Source organism: Saccostrea cucullata, unplaced genomic scaffold (assembly GCF_032062105.1).
Source record: "Saccostrea cucullata isolate Sc308-1 unplaced genomic scaffold, CSIRO_AGI_Scuc_v1 ctg44, whole genome shotgun sequence".
Taxonomy (NCBI): Eukaryota; Metazoa; Mollusca; class Bivalvia; order Ostreida; family Ostreidae; genus Saccostrea; species Saccostrea cuccullata.
This window is the reverse complement of record NW_026938421.1, coordinates 313,513-334,116: the sequence shown is the minus strand read 5'-3', so window position 1 is coordinate 334,116 and position 20,604 is coordinate 313,513. Positions and strand designations below refer to the sequence as shown.

Below are 20,604 nucleotides of genomic sequence, written 5' to 3'. Positions count from 1 at the left end.
TCCTCACCGTTCGAGCACGTTGTCGGAAAGAATGACTACCCATGATTCAACACAAATCTCGACGTACATATCGCCTAAATCTCGCATTCCAATGTAATGGCGTCGAAGAGATGTTGAACTCGGTGGTCACACATCGAATATCTAATATTTACTGTTACAGAGAAAAATAACATTTAAAAAATGTTTGTTTACCTGAGTAAAAAGGTATTTATGCTTTTTAAAGAATGTCACAAGGTAATGACTTTGATTGTAATGTAGAAGTAATGTTAGAAATCTGTTGCCAATGAAGCTAAGCATATCTTTGCGTACAGTATACTTACCTTCTAAATCATAAAAAGTTAGTGAATGAGACATAAGTTAGTACAGTCATCAGTAAGGATGGAACTATGATAATAAGTTTAGCAGAAGCATTTCTAAATAATGTCTAATGATTACTGATTAATCGGTAATTGGAAATTCTAGAAACCCCCCGTTTTTTGGAGAATACCCATACAGAAGCGGTCATACTAAAATACGCCTGCCGACGCCTGCCAGGAGAAAATACGCCTGCCGAGAAAATCCATACGCCTGCCGTTTTATTTATTGAACTAATTTGTTTTTTGTTTTATATATTACTTTTACAGACCTTGTAGTTGATGTTTTAGGAAACAAAAATAATTATAAAAGCACAGAATAAAGTTTTTAATCGTTTTAAAGTTTGCATACGGCAAGCAACACGCCGTCCGAGAAAATCCAACGCCCGCGATGTTGTTTCTCTAATTTCTTATTACAATATTTGATATATTACTTTTTTAAAGTATTTGGTTAATATTTAACCAAAAATTAATCCAAAATATATTTTAAATATATATATAATTTATTCGTTTAGTGTGTGATACAAGAATTTTTAGTATTAAAGGAGATAATTCTTACTTGACAATTAGAACTGCTGTGTGAAGACCACGGACATTGTGTTAAAAATTTTCTTGCTTTCTTTCCATAAAATTTTAGGTATTTGATTTTCGTATTTGTTTGTAGAATTTACAAAGGTTCAGGAACACACATGCAGTAAAAACTACGCGTTTTACGGGTAGTTATTTTGAATCAGAATCTGAAATATCCCAATGTCTATCGAACTTTTTAAAACATCTGTAAATTGAATTATTATTTCAGGTTATATATATGCAACAAAGTTATAAAAATAAATATAAAATGTTACCGGTAAGAGAAAGGGTAATATATAATTAAGCTATTCCTACACATCCATGCATACGTCAAGCAGAGAAGGAAATTGATTAAACGAAATGAGTAAGAAAATCAGCATGTATACATGTATGTATTTGATCATGACACGTGTACAAAATATCGTTTGTACTTTTATGTTCAAATCATTCCTTTTCATTCGTGTAGAGAAAGGGAACTTCCGAAGATACGGTAAAATAAATATTCTGAAGAAAAAAATAACACAGACACTTGATCATGTTGATTTTCCACACTTTTCTTTAAAAAAAATAATAATAAAACTTGACACCCACACCAAATGATTCGGTATGGGGGTTCATTTTATTTTTTTTTCAGATATAATTATGTAACGTCAAAGAACAGTTTGTACAGTAAATTTAACTGAAAACATGATGTGTTTATACCATGTATGCAACATGTATGAGCGATCTGGCAAAGTTACTAATTTTCAAAATATAAACACGTTATTTTTCATCTTAACGTTTTAAAGTTTCGTCTATGCAAAGAACTCGGAATCGATTTTATTTATTTATTTCAATTAGAGAAAAATTAATACCCCGAAAGTTCTAAATAATCCCGCTATAAGTTATTGTTCTATCAAAATTGTTAAAATTTGTCTACAAATAAGACTACAATGATATGAATGTCTAAATTTATGTTTACTGTGTATACACAAACTTCACAATTGATCTTCCTGTTTACCTGACCAGTGCGTAATATTATGTGGTATTACATAATTAGGTTCTGACAAACTGAGAAGATGTGCACGCGCGCTATACACACTCCATGGTTGGATATCATGAACCACAAAATCATAATTAGTAAATTTTACATATATCTGGTTATTATATAAATGAATTTTAAGAAAATATGCATCAATGGAGAAAATTCCGAATTTAATCAAATGCTATCAAACTATTGAAAAGATCGTCGATTTGCATTCGAATGTTGCATTTTAAAAATTTGACATGACTGAGAATGTATTAAATCCAGTAACGGAAAAGATGATTAATATATAGATGCAATGAAAAAGATATAATAACTATTTGACGTACATTTATACAATGTATCACACAAACTATGATACACCCCAGAGTCTCAAGGTATACCTAGGTAAATTTCAAAATAAAATAAATATATCTATAAATATATCTATATATTTTAATTCATTTGTATTACAAACATCACCTACATTGTTTATAAAAGTTAGTCTTATTAGACGAAAAGAAAATGCTGGTATAAGGCATATAAAGTATTGTGAAGCATGAGTTTTCTCCTTTTATATTACTTCCAAACTCGTGTGTAAATTTTTATTAAATCAAATATTTCTTTCATTTTTGATCTGTTTGTAATTAAATGACAACCAAATACTTAACTAAAGTAATATAGTTTTAAAATAGTGCACAATAAAAGAAACAACACTGCGGGCGTGTAGATTTTCTCGGCAGGCGTGCTCTACGACGCATGCAAACTATAAAATGAATAAAACACCACATATGTGCTTGTTAAATTATTTCTGATTGGTAAAACATTAAGTAAATAGTCTATTAAAATAATATGTTTTACGGTGTGACCGTTGGGGCGAGCGCAGTTTATTTACTATCATAAACCTACACATGTACTGTCTATCATTCAAGAAAAAGAAAGCAAAAAGAATAAAAGAAAACAATAAAAAGAAATCATTTCCCAAGCATCGGGATCGACCAAGTTTCCGACGAAATAAATACCTGAACCGTTGAAGTGACGAAAGTATGACGTCAGATAAAAAGTCCTGTTGACTTTGGACGCAAACGATAGTTTTATGGCATGGAGATTGCATTAAATCATTCCTTTCAAGTAAGTTGTTGCTGTGTTTTAGCCACCATGTTGCTATGCACCGCAACATGTTTTCCGAGTTTCACGGAAGCAACCGACATAACTTCGTCAAAATTCGTAAGTTTCCGGTGACGTCATTTGTATCATTTCCGAAGGGCAAGGTGAAGGCCGGTGTTGTGGGGGTATTTTTTTAAGGCAAAATCATTTCGTTAAGATTTCGGTAAGAAACAATGTTCCTTTAATTTTTTTTACTATTTTTGATTTATTCGCGCAAAGGACATTGGGTAGTGCAGGAATTCTGGGAATGTTGCACAGAGAAATTTGGCTGATGTATGTACAGATTTCAATCCGAATTTCCTCTGTTCATACACGTTAGTCTATTGAGCTCGCTTCACGAGCGTCGCTTCGCGACGCTCGCTGCGCTCGCTAATATATATAATAAAATTTAACTTTAGTCAAAAAGTAAAACGGCAGGCGTATAGATTTCCTCGGCAGGCGTATTTTCTTCTGGCAGGCGTCGGCAGGCGTATTTTAGTGTTACCCATACAGAAGGGGTGAAACCCCAATAAAGTGGTAGAAACCCCATAAAATTGAGTAAAATCTCGGGTCTCAGAAGTAAGATCCGCGAAATAAAGTTGTAAAGAGTGTGCAGAGTCATGACACCAGCTGGTGTCGTTGAATTCCTGCTTTTCAATTAGCCCCTTCACGGTAACTGTGGTACTACACTTTTGCAGGGCAAAATAATAATGCTTGGCGGAGTTTTTGTTGATAAATAATTAAATGACATATTTTAAACAATTACTTTTAGGTCATATTTCACCAAACTATATCATTTTGCCCTGCAAAAGTGAAGTACCGCAGTTAACGTGAAACGGTCTATATGGCCTCCTCTCTGACTCTCCCCTGCACATGTCACAGCAGGGATTAGAGTCAGAAGAATCTCAGATTAATGATTAATTGGCATGCTGTGGAAGTGATTGGGAAGACTTGCGCCATAGTTACATTGAAGTGAAAAATGGCACATTAAATCAATCAATGTTTGCTCCAAGGTGCAGCCTGCACATTCAATTTTTAGTGATCTTATTTGGAAACTTTTTTGCTTATGTCTTTCTTACTTGTTTTACTTTCGTTTTAAATGCAGTCAATTTAAAAACAACAAAGCTCATTGGTGGAAGCTCGTCAAAAATGCTTCCAGCTAACAAAGCACTTAGATTAGATTTATAAAATTACTATATTCACTTGTAGGGTAGGCCCTTGGTGCTCAATCTAAATTTTGACGTAATTTAACACAAAATACGGGTAAATTATATTCTATGCAGGTTCCTTTAAATTTGCTGCATTGCATATGTTAAAAATAGATTTGGTTACTTCAAAACGTGTTTTCTTTTGTATTTTATATCTTTTTGTCATTTTGTTATTTCTTAATATGGCCCCTCAGATTATATTGATGGCCCGTTCATTTTCAAAATGGCCTGTTAAAAATGGTGACAGTTGCACAATAGTCCCATTGACCTTTTTTGCATTCCCAATCACTGCTGTAGAACCATCTTGCTTTCAGGACTGCTTAGAAATTGAGCTGAATTGAAACATGATCCCTTGTTTGGGGACAAAAATTCCAAATAGTTCATGTACAATGGTACATATCACACCATGTGTATTTAATCGAGGTCCATTCCTTGCTTTTTGCAAATAATTTTTTATACTTCATGGTTTGAAATTAACATATACCTTATGTTTTTTTAAAGATTGCCATTCCAAACAATACAAAACTTAGATATGTATCCTGGAATAAAGAGCAGGGCTATATTGCCTGTGGCGGGGAAGAGGGGCTGCTGAAAGTACTCCGACTGGAAACTCAGACAGGTAGTGCTCCATTTATAACCATTGGTCAGATGATGTAATCTTATGGAATTTATAGATACATACATAGTTTTCTGTGAAGTTAATCAACTAGTTGTCAGAGAGTCTCAAGTATTGAAATTCTTGTTGCAGAAGGATTTTTTATGAATATTAGAAAGATTGATTAGGTATTTAGAACTTAACTGTTATGCTTGTAATTTCAGGGAAAGATGTGAAGGTGAAAGGATTAGCAGCTCCCAGTAACTTATCTATGAACCAGACCCTTGAGGGCCACAGTGGTAAGTGATTATATACTGTTTTAATGGCTAAAATAATGCAGCCCTCTCCAATTCTTATTCAGTCCTATATTTTCAGGAGAGGGCTTCAATTCCAAAGCATCTCCATATTGGTGCAAATAATTATTTTTAGATACGGGTGACTGCAGGCAAAATAGATTGTTTTTGCATTCAACTTACTGATACTCTCACTAATTAAGATGGACATTTTGTTCACTATCAACAACATATCCGTTTATGTATGCGAAAGCCATGTAAGATAAATCTGCTTGTTTACCAGTTGTTCTCTTAGCGGCTGTGACAGTTCTGAGACATGTGATGTACTGTCAGACTTGTGCTTGAAATTTAGAATAACTTGATAAATGTTGGTGTTGATAAATGATTATGTTGTATTGTATTATTACACTAAATTCCTAATTAAATGCTGGGAATTTATTATCAAGTAATTTCGTGAGAAGCATCACCCGCGAAATAAAAATACTTGCTTTTATTTTTATGGTGCTGAAATCCATGAAAAATTTTTTGATCAACCTTCCATTCAAGAATATAAATTCTTGCGATTTGATGTGAAAGAGCCATTTCGCGCTAATAAGTACTCGCGAAAAATAAGGAATCTACAGTAAACGTTGATAAATGAAAGCATTCTATGTGATGTTTTTTAGAAGCAACAATATTTATACTTAAAATCCTTAATAGATCTTGTATAACTACATTTTATGAATTTGGGTATTTAAGAAATGTTAATTGAATAGCCATTTACTGATAATTTAAGCCAAAATCTGTGTGGGAGTAAATCCCTCCTGCTGTTGCAACATTACGGAGATCCTAAGGAGTTGTAGCCCTCTCCCCCAAAAAAGGAGAGAGGACTACATTATTGCAGTTACTGTTTTGACTATGCTATAAGATGGTCACCAAGGGAATTCAATATGATAATCAATACTTTTTCACCTTCTTTAATGGCAGAATTTGCTAATTGTATAAAGAATCATTTTATTTTTACTTTGTAAATTTTGAATTTAGGAGCTGTGCAGGTTGTAACTTGGAATGAACATTATCAGAAATTGACCACTAGTGACCAGTATGGACTGATCATAGTGTGGATGTTGTACAAAGGTAACATTTAAAAAAGTCTGTATTTATAACAGATAAAAAATAATAACAAAGACCAGCATCTGGAATATTTTTCTGCTACTTATAAATGTATCATAATGAAAAGAAAAGAAATACATTCAGGATTTATTTTCAGGTTCTTGGTATGAAGAAATGATCAACAACAGGAACAAATCTGTGGTCAGAAGTATGGGCTGGAATGCAGATGGACAGAAAATCTGCATTGTGTATGAAGATGGTGGGTAGTTAACTTCTGTTTTATTATTAATAAATTATTTATTAAATAATTATTTATAATGTTTCCTGCATACTTCACATTTAATTTAATTGACCATATTTTATGACATTGAACTGCAACAATAGAGCAAATTTTTTTTTTTTAAGTAACATATGTAATGGAAATAATGTTTTTAAATGCTAATTGAACAAGACTAATGAGAGAAGTATGTTGTGATTATAATGATAGAACTTTAATCTGCAGGCTGTGTTATTGTGGGATCAGTGGATGGGAACAGGATTTGGGGAAAAGAATTACGGGGTCAACAGCTGGCTCATGTTGTGGTAAGTCTCCAAAAATACACTGCTGTAGCTCATATTTCAGAAAGCATTGAATTTATTGTTTCTTAATAGTTAAAAAAAAGTACTGAAAAATCTTGTCCATTTAAATATTTCAAAACAAACAAATGTTAACAGACGGCATGTCTCTTATTATATGTCAGATTGATTATTTGTTTACTCTTTATAGTGGTCTCCAGATGGAAAAATCCTCTTGTTTGGAATGACCAACGGTGAGGTTCACATCTATGACAACATGGGAAATTTCATTGTAAGTGTATACTGTGATGTTTAGTTGAATTCCAAAATATATACACACACCATAAAGGCTTCTTGTTTATGTACCACAGTGGTATTTTACATTACCACAGTGGTATATTATATGTTTGAGTTTAAAGATTTTGTATTTTTTTTTTGTTGAATTTTCAGTCCAAGTTGAACATTTACTGCCTGTCTGGAGTGAGTGGTGCCATTCACATTGCTGGTATTGCCTGGTACAATGGCCTCAATGGCTACCTGGAGCCCAACTGCCCATCGCTGGCCATCTGTTTTGAATCTGGACGCTGTCAGATCATGAAGAATGAAATCGATGAAAGCAAGTAATCTAATAGAGAATGTTGTACAACATGTTAGTTCTTTAGCAAGCTGTAATCAACAATACTACTTAATTATATTTATTGCTGAGACAAAACAAAGAAATATGTTTTTCATAGTAAATGCAAGGAAATTAAAATATGATTTATTTTTTTTACCAGATCCAATTCTGATAGACACTGGGATGATGGTGGCTCAGATTCAGTGGAACCACTGTGGGTCAGTTCTAGCAGTGGCCGGGTCACAGAGAGCTCTGGGTCAGGAAAAGGAGGTCAATGTGGTCCAGTTTTACAATCCTTTTGGAGAGGTAAGGAAGAGTTAACCATAGAAATAGTTTACACTGTGATGAAGAAACTTTACATTGACAACATACATACCTGTACAACTATGTCACTGACTTTAATGTACCATGTGTTGTAATTTCAGCACCTGAGGACATTGAAGGTTCCTGGAAAACAAATGTACAGCTGTTCCTGGGAGGGTGGTAGTCTCAGGATTGCCCTGGCTGTAGACAGCTTCATCTACTTCGCCAACATTAGGCCTGATTACAAGGTATGTGTCTTACTGAAAAGGCCAGCATAAAGAATGGAATGATGGAAAAACATAACAAATCTCTTCTTGACATTCCTGATGTGATGCTTGCATGCAGATGGTTGAATCAAATTATAATGATCCACTTTAATGAGAATGTTTTTAAAGAGACTAATAAACATTATGAGCACTAATCAATTATTCATATTTTGTATGTTGAAAATTGACAATACTTCAAATATGATATTAATAAAGATATCTTGACTTTTGTAATAGTGAAATACTTTAATTTTCTTTTTCTAGTGGGGTTTCTGTTCCAACACAGTAGTGTACTCCTTCACGAAACCAGAGAGAGTGGAACATTGTGTGATTTTCTGGGACACCAAGAATGGAGAGGTATGATATACATGTATATCAAGTGTTTGAACCACTGTGAAAAGTTCTACATTTAGAACTGTCTTTTAATAAATCAACTGATTATAGTGAAATGCACTATGTTAAATAACAATGTTGTGCATGTATTTACACTGTATATACATGTACATGTATATATAAGGTTATTCAAATAAAACTCTTTTTCCTGTCATAGAAATATGTGAAGTATGTTAGGAATCTCATCGCTATAACAGCATGTGGTGATTACTGTTGCCTGGCAACCAAAGCAGATGAGACTACGGGACAGGTATGTAATAGGGAGGCATATCTATTCTAAACTGGTTTGATTAATCATGACTTTTTAAAAAATAATCAAAGGCTATATATTTTTTGAGACACATGAATTGAACATTATCTGTAATGAAATCAGATATAATAATCATATATGTATAATACATTTAAAAACTTATGTTAATGAATATTTTATCTTTGCCTTGTATATGAGTCTTGTTTTATATCAAATTTTTCTACATGTATTTCAGTTTGTTTTGGTACTTTGCAATTCTATTGGAACACCACTGGATTCTAAGTATGTAGAAATTGACCCAGTGTATCTGACCATGACAAAGACACACATTGTGTGTGCCTCCAAAGAGGCTCTCTACACCTGGCAGTTTAAGAACCCCAAGAAGCTGGCCACCCTGGATATGCCGGGGCGTCGTCGCACGGGAACGGAGAGGTAAATCAGTGATGGAGAAGCATCTACTTCTCGACTATTACTGGTAACATGGACATTTATCTTATTCTGAACCTGACAGAATTTCATTTTTCTAATAATCTGTCTTCCTCAAAGGGTCATTTAAGAATGGTTCCTCTCTTACCTGTTAAACTGTCTCATACTGTAATTGTATGTACTATTTACAGACTGTACCATATTGATGACCAGCCGACCGGGGCGACGGCCACAGAGGAAGTAGACTTCAGTAAAGCCTTCAATGTGAGTATTAATCTGATCTCAGACAGGGTCAGTCTTCACTTGTATACTACATGTATATACAGCATATGAATTCTTCTGAGATAGAAATAGGAACTAAGTAATGAATAATTTACAGTGCTATTCATTTTCCATTATAGTCTGAATTGTTTTGTTTGATTTTATTTACAACTGTGTATTATTTTTATGGAATTTACAAGATGTTGATGCTCTCTACTCAGCTTTATAGTATTTCTTTACTGCAACTTCTTATCATTAGTACTGTGAATAAATATTCTACCATGTAGTGCATGTTATATATTAAGATGATGAAATTCTGTAGAGAATGTACTGATAATGCTACAGCAGGTACATGCAGTGATAAGGCCATAATAAATAAATTGCTAGATGAGCTATTATTTTATATTTTTTATTTTTTCCAATTTTGCAGATTTTTTATTGACCTGGTCAATCGGTGTAATTTTATCTATAATACCGGAATAAAAGTCATAGTAAAGGTTCAATTATCTCTTACTTCACATCATCACCAATCTTTTTCAACCAATGACCCTTGTTTAAAATATATACGCATGTATTACAGCAATTACCATCTTTTCAGCTGTCAAAATCATGTCGACTTTCGTGGGATTTAAAACGAAAGTAGAAAGGTAGATGAATACCGATCAGAATTAAGACGAAGAAAAACAGAAATTAAAAAAATCGAGGCGGGGGTATAAAATCCGGGTGTATTTTTATTATGGCCTAACTGTGTGTTATACCTGTGAGACAGACCTCTAATCTAAGTTCCTACTTCTAACAGCGGTTTCACCTGAGGAACAAGGTACAGACAGAATGACCATTTCTTATTAATGTCTAGCTTGTTACTAGGCTGCGGTGTGGCTATTTTTGTTACATTACTTATCTGTATATTTACTGAAATGTATTTGGTTGGTCTTTTTATCTCACTGCATCATTTATCTACAATCGTAAAGTTCAGGACACCATTTAGCTCTTAGATAAAGTATTTGCACAGTATACATTGTGAATAAAACATTTTTCACTGATACTACATGAATTAGATTTGTTTTGTCAAACTGTAGAAAATTTATATGATCCCTACCTTTAAATCGTCTCCTAAATTGAAAGAAATTCTGTCACTATTCAACATGAGCATTGTGCTTTTTTTGCTGATGTCATTGCATTTGTATTGCATTCAGTGTTTGTAACTATGTATTAAGAATCATTTCTTGTATACCTTTTGACCTCCCCCCCCCTCCCATGTCTGTTTATCACAACAAAATAAAAAAAAAAAAGCTTTTGGTTATGAGGCATGTACTGTTTACACCATGTACCTCGAGCGCAGCCGTCAAAATAGCTTTTGACATGATGCAAAACAGTACACTTCAACAGAATTGATAAAACTATAGCTCTATAGCAGAAATAGCACTATGAAGCTCTATAAGTTTCAGTAGTTATTATACTTACAAATAGAATAAAAAAGTGAGATAAAAAGATCTGGGCTAGTTGATTGGCTGAAGTTGATGCTGATATAAAATAACATACAGGCCTGTTTTTGATATTGTAGCCGAAGAAGGTAATTGGATATTAAAAATTTTTTTTTTTCCTCTTCTTTATTCAATATATTGATATGTTGATACTGTTGAATGTAGATATTATTCTGTTTTGACTTTATTTGGATTTTTTTCTTTCACTTTGTGTATTATTATGAGTTTAATTTAGATCTTTTACCATGTTTACTAAAAAAAAATTCCTTCTCTTGAAAAACTTTGTGTCAAAGGTCAAGTGAGCTTTTCGGCCCAAACTTTCATGTATATCAAGTGATATTGATAAAGTGTGTTTGATGCTTATGCCCTTTAAAGTAAAACTTATGACTTTTTTGTGCATTCCCAAATGAACATAGATTGTTACCATATGACCTTGATGAGATGACCTTGACCAAGATCAGTGTCACTCCACATTTTATTTATTGTTTAAGTGTATGTGCATGACTCAGCATGGCAATACACATTCTGACTAAATCTTTGTGCCTAGATGAAAGGAATACAATGATCACATCATATATAACATATCTTTCAATCAAACTGATTGAGTTTTGCATGAAAATCTCCAACATCTTTAGTTTTCTGAGTGATATAATAATTTAAATGCAGAATTGGATTTTATGTAATGTTGCATGTAATTTTAAAAGTGTTCATAAATTCTAAAGATAAAATTTCAAAGAAGAATAAAGTTTAGTTATATTAGAATAACACCCTGGTACTCGACTTTTAAAGTTACACGATCCATTTTTAGCTTATAGCTTTCCAAACATTGTGATTACATTCTACAAAGCTGTGTAATATTTACAGGGTACTGAGGATCCTGTGTGTGCCATCTGTGCTTCTGACAAAGTCTTGATTGTGGTAAGTAGATATTTAAAATGAATGTCTTTTCAATAAAGATTCAGTTTTACATTGCAGTTACATATACCATATGTATTAATTATTGCTTTTAAAATGTAGGGGAGAGAATCGGGCACCATCAACAGATACTCAATGCCCATGCTGTCCTTGACACATAAGTATGCTGTCGGGTGCCGGCCACATCAGCTGTCCCTTAACTGTACATCAAGGTTTGTATTAGAACTTCCTACACCAGCTGTCCATTAACTGTATGTACATCAAGGTCTGTATTAGAACTTCCAGGTCTTCCTAATGGCTTTTCTGTGAATAAAAATGGTCATCATTTATAATATAACAAAAGAAAAATTATTAAAGTTCTGATTTTCTGAAAAATTGATGAATTTTAATTATTGTGAATTTGTATCATATACTTTTCTTCAGTCAAAGTTTTGTTATAATTATACAATTTAACCAATATATCCCAAATACCATGAAGTCGTCAAAATGAGTTGGAAGATCCAACCACCATTTCTTTACTGTATTCATAAATCTCAAATTTTTAATCCAATGATGTCAAAGTTTTCAAACTACTGGTAGGTTTGACTTGATATACCAGGGTATAGGGATTGTAAGAAATGCTGTTATATTTTCAGTCGGTTGGCCATTATTGACATTAGTGGGGTACTGACCTTCTTTGACCTTGACACGAGAATCACTGACCAAGATGGCAAAGAAATTGTAGGAGAACAGCTTAAGTTTGAGAGAAAAGATGTCTGGGATATGAGATGGGCTGAGGTAAAAAAAAAATATTATTGCATAATAAAAAAAAAATCAATTCAGTCTAGTCAACATTTGATACTCTGTATCTGGGAATATAGTCAATTTGAATTATTAAAAAAGAACATCAGAAATCGTGAAATGTTTTTTTATCTATGAGAAGAAAGTATTATTGCATATTTTTGCAAGGAGCCCCTCTCAGTACATAAAATAACTTGTTTAAATTCTTGACTTGCTGATACACATGTAAAAATTCTTGATTAATGGTATTCTCTCTAATTAATGTTCTTGTGGTTTGGCATCACAATATTTTAAAGTTCTAACATAAAATAGTATATGCATTTCAATTTATGTTTTGACATTTTCCTTTTTAGCACATTATTCTATAACAATTATAGCAATTCTTGCCTTCACCACGAATTTTCGAAGGCTTTGCATATAATTTTATTAATCAAAATGTTCATTTTACACAAAAAAAATTTGCAGACACAGTGCCTAAATTCCCTAAACATGTATATTACTAACCCTCAATATATGTCTTTAGCTTTAATTCCTAGTAAATATAGTACCTAGATGTAGAGTGTATAGGGTATATACTTACCAGTATACTGTTATGTTTATACTTACAGGATAACCCAGAACTGTTTGCTATGACAGAGAAAACAAGGATGTACATATTTAGGAACCTAGACCCAGAGGTAATATCACTAACCCTTCATACCTTAAACAATGTTCATTGAATCATTTATATTTCATGTAATGAATATATTCTTTTAATAATGTGGTATCTGCAACACCAGGTGCATGCTCTGTTAATCATGCCCTTTTGTAAGGTTTTCAACACTACTGTAATATGACAGTATAAAGAATCACTATTTTGATTAGGTATACTCAGACTCATTTTTTTAAAGAAAATTGTTAAGGTTTTTGTTTATGAAATTAAAAGTTGTTTTGTATGGTTAACTTCATTAGAAATTATTGCAAATCCAGTTTTTTTACGAATCAGTTGAATATCAATGAATCAAAATCTATTTTTACCACTATTTAACTCCTATGTAGGCATCCAAGGTGAGGAAATCTGACACCATTAGGATATAGATACCCTATCAGAAATGTGTTTTAGCCTTTCTAAATCTTTCACCTGTTTCTATTTCTGACCGTTCTTCTCCAGAAGTGTGTAGCAAATTACTGCAGAGGGTTATGGGAATCATGTAGAGTCAAAATCATCAGTTTTCAGCTGTGGAATAATTGCCCCTTAAATATTTTTCGCTGATATATGTTTTAGCAAATCATTTTATAGACATTTTTCTTTGGTAAAATGAAGCACGAGAATTATTTGCTAGAAATGACAACTATTTATAGTGGCCTCTTTTGAATTTTCACAGGACAAATAACAGTGTGTTTTTAAATATATTATACAAGAAGCACATTTTCCTGCGTGGTACACTTTAACAATATACATGTATATGTTTTGAATTATGTTAAATACCGGTAGATTCACATTTGTTTTGAAATCCAATCAGTGCTATTTCTTCTTACATTTCTGTAAACTGGAGAATTTTTATTGCATGTTGTGTTTTTATTGTGATTAACACACTTATGTTGTTATCAAGCCTGTATTTTATGGAAATAATTTGCACATTAAGGAATTTAAGGGTATGAGTGTTAATCTAAAAAAGAAAGTGAAATAATACTTGTTTACCACTAAAGGTGTTTGATTTCATTCTTTTTGTTGTTTTTTTTTCAGAAATTATGTATATATGTACAGTTTAAAAAACTTGATTTGCAAATACATGTAAAAGGAAAAAAACACTTTAAACTCAAAAGGTGGATTAGAGTAAGCATTTCTCTTTTTAAAAGACTCTATAATTATAAAATACTGTTTGTTAAACTATTGCAGGAGCCTATCTTAAGCAGTGGATACATTTGCCAGTTTAATGATCTTCAGATAAAGTCTGTATTGTTAGATGAAATAATGAAAGACCCTGAAAATCCGACCAAAGACAACATGGCTGAAATGGAAATTAAGGTGAGTTTCAGAGTTAAGACTGTGGCCTTTGTTTGTGTTACCTGATGTTTAATGCCTATCAAGCTGCCTCAGTTCGATCAACTGAATTGTATACTATTATTACATTAAATGTTTACAGTCTCTGAGGGATACCCGAGATTTACTGGAGAAGGTTGGAATCAATGATGCTCAGCAGTTCATAGAAGACAACCCTCACCCCAGACTCTGGTAATTACAATTATATATGCACAGTATCATCATTTTGGTTTGTTTATGAAATGGGTTCGTTTTATAATCAAATGAAGACAAACACCATGTTGTAGTTGCGGTAAATATATTCAATCAGTATTATCACAGCTCTGAAATACATATAAACAATCATAAATATTTGATAACGATACATACATGTAGATCACTTGCCAGATAGCACGGTCAAAATAAGAGTTATTGCCCTTTAATTGTGCTCATTGATAAAACATTAAGAGTTGTCTTTTTTAATCAATAATATGTACAAAGTATAAATACTCTGGAATTTACAGATAAAACAATAAGATCAAATTATACTGAACTCTTCCAGAAAAATATAATTATATGGACAATATTCAAAATATATATACATCATACCTATATGTGATATAAAGCCAATACTCCAATTACAAATGAAGAGTGAACTCTTACTCAGTGATCTGTATATAAATAATAAACAACTTTACTGTATTGCTCTAAAAAATATAAAATACGCCGATATATGAAATCATTACTTTCATTATTTACAAAGTCATAAAATAATCACAAAGACTGAATCTTCATATTTTTTATTAGAATATTAATATTTGGGAATTAAATAGATAATCAATTATATAGAGATGATGAAATTAGTAAAAGTCAACTTACATTCTGTCCTTTCTTGGTCATGGTCATAATATTCAGTCAACATAGAAAATGGACCAACATATATACAAAAACCAATATGTCTTCTGGTCAGACCAAGATCTCAAACAAAAGTAATTAACTTAGCTAAAACCAAAAGAGAGGGAAACTAACCAACCAATGAAATCCAAGTTGGCCCTGACACTACACAAGATATAAATAGAAAAGGGACAGGGGTTTAAATGACCACTGTGATGTCATACATCTATAAATAACTCAATGAACACAGATTGATGTAAATAATTCCATGTGGATTTATTCAATAAATGAAATACTGAAAAGAAATAAATATGATAATTCAACTGAATTAATTTAATCCTGAAATATAATAATTTATAAGAAATAAATCACCCTATCACATATATCCACATCTTAAGTTTTAGTCTCCTTCATAATGTACATACATTTATGTATCAACTTAATTATTGGTACATCAGTGTTGATCGATGTATATGTATTTCTCTATATATAAAGTTTTCCTGAGTCATTTAGGTAATATATTACTATTCTGTAGTGTATACATACAGTCTCATGTAGAATTCTTCAGGAATATCCGTATAGTGGTTTAAATTGATAGGAAAAGGCATAAAAGAAATGTATTTATCTCTGAGAATTTGAGTTGTGCCAAAAAGCTAGATACTGTAAACCAACTTTTATTCGCGTGCGAGAAATTTTCGCGAAGTTCGCGAGAGGCTCGTCATCGCGAATATTTCTCACCTTGAACCGGTCCTTAAAGTGTATGTGTCTATTAACAATATATCCAAAAAGTCTTGTTCGCGAAAATTAATCGCCGCGAAATAGTTTACACCTGGTAAATCGCGAAATAAAGTCGTCGCGAATAAAAGTTGGTTTACAGTAAATGTTTTCTACAACAGGCGACTGCTAGCCGAGTCTGCCCTAGAACAACTGAATCTGAAGGTCGCAGAACAAGCATTTGTCAGATGTAAGGATTATCAGGGGATTGAATTCGTCAAAAGGCTCGGGAATTTACAGGTAAACTGATCCAGTATATGTAATGTCTTGAGGCATCAAGGAATGTCACTCTCTTTTCAATGGGTTTCTAGAGAGATCAAGTTTTATGATTTTGTCTCTCCTCGTGCATTTATTCTATGGAAAGATAATTTTGTTATTAATCTTATCAATTGGAAATTCAATTTTTCAGAATGAAAACATGAAGAAAGCAGAAGTATGTGCTTACTTCAGAAGATTTGAGGAAGCTGAGAGAAAGTATTTAGATATGGACAGAAGGTATGTATTCAGACATGAAAATCACAGACGTAATGAATAAACATCACATCCACAGTGCAAAAATTCAGATATTTCATACAAGTCTTTAAAATATGAAGAATTTTGCCAGTTTAACGTAACAAGATGTAGAAATAATGTATCTTTTCCTTATATCTTGCCCTGTATGGCTTAGTTTTAAACAAGTAGACTGTAGCTAGAAGTGAGTTATTGAATTCTTCCAGAGACCTGGCGGTGAGTTTGAGGAAGAAGTTGGGTGACTGGTTCCGCGTGGTCCAGCTACTGAAGACAGGATCAGGGGGAGATGACGTACAGCTAGAGGAGGCCTGGAACGCCATCGGGGATTATTACGCCGACCGACAAAAATGGTGCGTCTACATTATAACAAGTCAGGGAGAATACAGGGCTCTCACACCACTTTTTGGGAATGGGTCCAGGTCCGTCAAAATTGGGAAAAATAGCGACATTTTGGGAAATTTGGGGATAACCATTATTCTTTAAAAACATGATATACTGGGTTTCTGATCTTTGTTATCAACTAAATTATATTGTTTAGCAATACAGAGGAATGTGAAAAACAATTTTATAATTACATATCCAGCTATATTTTCTTTAATTTTTTGGAGAAATGACTTTTGGGGAAAAAACCACATTCTATTGGGAAAAAAGGTACCTTTTTTGAATTGGGAATGGGGCCCATAAACGGCCCCAATTATAGAGAATCGAGAGCCCTGGAATAGGTTTGATTCAATTCATTGAATCTTGAGAACTGTAAAATATGCAAGTTTATTTAATGTACAGTAAAACTCATATAGTAGTTAGTACGAACATGGATATTGCGAATTCACGGATAAAGCAAAGTTATTTTAGATCCAAGTTTTATACTGTATATACATTTTATGTTAGGTACATGTTTGTGTAATGTAATGTCCTTTCTCTGCATTTTGTTCCATTAACTCAGCTGAGAAAAAAATTCATTATACATACATTAACTATTAAAATACCGTATTGTACTCTGATGACAGGCAGCAGGCCGTGACCTACTACGTCCAGGGGAGGAATCAGGAGAGACTGGCTGAGTGTTATTATACACTGGAGGACTATGGCGGTCTGGAGAAAATGGTGCAGGCCCTGCCAGAGAACCACAAGCTACTGCCTGTAAGTTATGTCTTTACTATAGGGATTTTATGTTCAATTTTACATCGGGTATTGTGCTTTGTCCCACAAGATTTTCATGATGCGTTGTTTTTGTAGGAAATTGCTGAGATGTTTACCACTGTGGGGATGTGTGAACAAGCTGTTGCAGCCTTCACAAGGGTAGGTATTCCACCCCCCCCAACCTTCCCCTTCAATAAAATTCAAATTCTTTAGGTATTCTACTATGAGATTTTAAGCACTTTTTTCTGACTTGGCTTTGAACTTAGGGCTTGCAAGTGCATCTACATAACGAAAATAAGAACCCATTAATATTCAGCATTCATGAGGAAAAAGTTTGATGAAGGTTATACTATTACTGTGACAGTGAATGAATGTCTTTAATAAATCATGACATGTAACACAAGTATAGGGAGTTAATCAGCATATTCTCTAGCCTTATAAATCTGTTTATTGTAGTGTAACCACATAAAGAAGGCCATAGACAGCTGTGTGGATCTGAATCAGTGGAACACGGCTATAGAGCTGGCTAAGACCCACAATGTCCGGGAAATAGACTCCCTGTTAGCTAAGTACGCCTCACATCTCCTGGAGAAGAACAAGATAGTCAGCGCCATAGAGCTGTATCGTAAGGCCGGCCACTTCCTTAATGCTGCCAAGCTCTTGTTTAAGGTATGTCATGAATTCTCTCTATAGTGTTGCTGGTTAATTATAGTAACGTTAATGACATATTAGGAAAGCAAGGAAATAATTAGCCTCTGCTGATCGCCATTTTGTCTGGTTAAATTTAATTCATTGTTTTAATTTCATTTAATATTTTACTATTACTTAATTTTACTACTGGTGACCAAATATGACCTTGTTTTGAATTTACTATTATGTTTGGAATAGACCTGTTTAACTACATGTACGAAACTGAAACCTTGACTTATGCAGATGGCCAATGAACAAGTGAAGAAGAAAGCCAAGCCTATCTTGATAAAGAAAATGTATGTCCTTGGTGGCCTCTTGATAGAACAGTATCATGAACAAATGAAGATGACATCTAGGTCAAAGGTGAAGGACAAAAGAATGGTAAATACTCTATGTTCATTCTGGAAATCAATGAGATATTCTGTATTCTCAGATCAAAAAAGCAGTTTCTTGCTTTAATATGTATTGAGTTTGTATCAGTGAGAAACTACACAATGCATTCAAACAGTGCTTTATTGTACATGTTATATTTTTTAGGCTGCCTCAGCACTAGCTGGCTTTTTAGAGGAAGATGCCACGGCTATCAGTGACAGTAAACTTATAGACAATGCCTGGAGAGGAGCCGAGGCCTACCACTTCTACCTACTGGCTCAGAGACAGCTCTACGAAGGTCAGGCCAGCAAGTCTATACATGTTTAAAGTCTTTGGAAAATCTTTGATTTAGCAGCCTAAATGATTTCTTATCATCTGATCAGGTTTTTAGAACTGATGTTTCTTTCTCCATATTTTAGGTTATGTTGAGGCTTCTATGAGGACCTGTTTATTCCTCAGAGATTATGAAGACATTATAGATCCATGTGATATCTATTCTTTATTAGGTAACTGTTTTCTTATTTATGTACATGTACTTTATTATCTATCAATTTCAACTGATTTTTATTTCTTTAAGAGAAAAGAACAAATTAAATTTTTCATGTCTTTAACATTGAATGTTTATGTTTGAAGCATTGGCGGCCAGTGCTTGTAAGGCTTTTGGAACCTGCTCTAAAGCCTTCATTAAACTGGAGACCCTGGAATCTCTGACCCCAGAACAAAGGTCATCTTATGAGGAACTGGCTCTGGAAATATTCACAAAGTATGTTGTCATTTATTTCACTTGTACATTAAAAGAAGAACTGAGGAAATTTACTTTTGAAATTCTTAATGAAAATAATTTTTATTAGACATGGCCCTCGTGACAGCCGGAACAACAAGGTGGAGTGTTCAAGTTGTGCAACCAGCATTCCAGACACGTAAGTTTTACACAAGTATTCTAATCACATAAGCATGATATAAGTATTCCAGATACAATTTCACATATCATAAATCATAATAAGAATAAAAAAATTGTATGCTGTGAGATTTCTCTGTCATTCAGTTGCACTTTGCTTAAAAGAAATATTTACTAGGAGGATTATTTTATGGCATAATGATTATTCCATCTTTTGTAATACAGTGCTTTCTCCTGTCCAAACTGTGATACCAAGTTTCCGACCTGTATAGTAACTGGTCGTCCACTGATGGAGTACCAGTTCTGGATGTGTAGCGCGTGTAAACACCGAGCCTTCGAGTCCGAGATATCTCACCGACAAACCTGTCCCCTCTGCCACACCCCTGTGTAGAAGTCAAGCTCCCAAGGAATACCTGTGTATCAGGCTAGCTGTTCTCCTTCATTCAGACACTCTTCTACATGCTTGTTTTTGAGTACAGATGATCTGATGTTTATTGTGAGATTTCCGTCCAAATTGTGACCATTTTTAGACCTGTTTATGAATAAATGAACTATTTATTTCTTATTTTGTCTTTTTTCTTTCATTCTCTTGGATAAGATTGTAATGACAAAAGAAGAAAAGAAAACAGGCCCCAGGGTTCCAAACTCACTATATACAACTCACAAAATGCATGTTAGAATATCCAAATTGCACGTCTAAAATTCTGCAACTCACAAAAATTTGCGAATTGATTTTTTCATAGTAAATTCCACCCCGAAAAAATATCACTTTCAATCTGACTTAAGTCTTACTTTCTTTAGTTATTGTTTATATC

The 20,604-nt window shown here is 33.3% G+C and overlaps 1 protein-coding gene across 1 annotated transcript; it reads left to right on the top strand.

Annotated features, from left to right (window-relative positions):
* The first annotated feature begins 61 nt into the window (after positions 1-61).
* LOC134250189 (WD repeat-containing protein 35-like) lies at positions 62-20,354 on the top strand. The gene is made up of 33 exons (XM_062732540.1): positions 62-204; positions 4,782-4,899; positions 5,100-5,174; positions 6,192-6,284; positions 6,418-6,519; positions 6,763-6,842; positions 7,027-7,107; positions 7,266-7,431; positions 7,592-7,737; positions 7,857-7,982; positions 8,265-8,357; positions 8,551-8,643; positions 8,879-9,075; positions 9,261-9,333; positions 10,130-10,150; positions 11,679-11,732; positions 11,832-11,941; positions 12,365-12,506; positions 13,118-13,186; positions 14,389-14,517; positions 14,636-14,724; positions 16,302-16,419; positions 16,589-16,674; positions 16,896-17,039; positions 17,697-17,829; positions 17,926-17,988; positions 18,286-18,498; positions 18,763-18,900; positions 19,057-19,189; positions 19,311-19,397; positions 19,525-19,654; positions 19,743-19,811; positions 20,015-20,354. Exons 1-33 carry the CDS (start codon positions 181-183, stop codon positions 20,178-20,180), a joined length of 3,561 nt encoding a protein of 1,186 aa, XP_062588524.1. The 5' UTR covers positions 62-180; the 3' UTR covers positions 20,181-20,354.
* Positions 20,355-20,604: the final 250 nt, after the last annotated feature.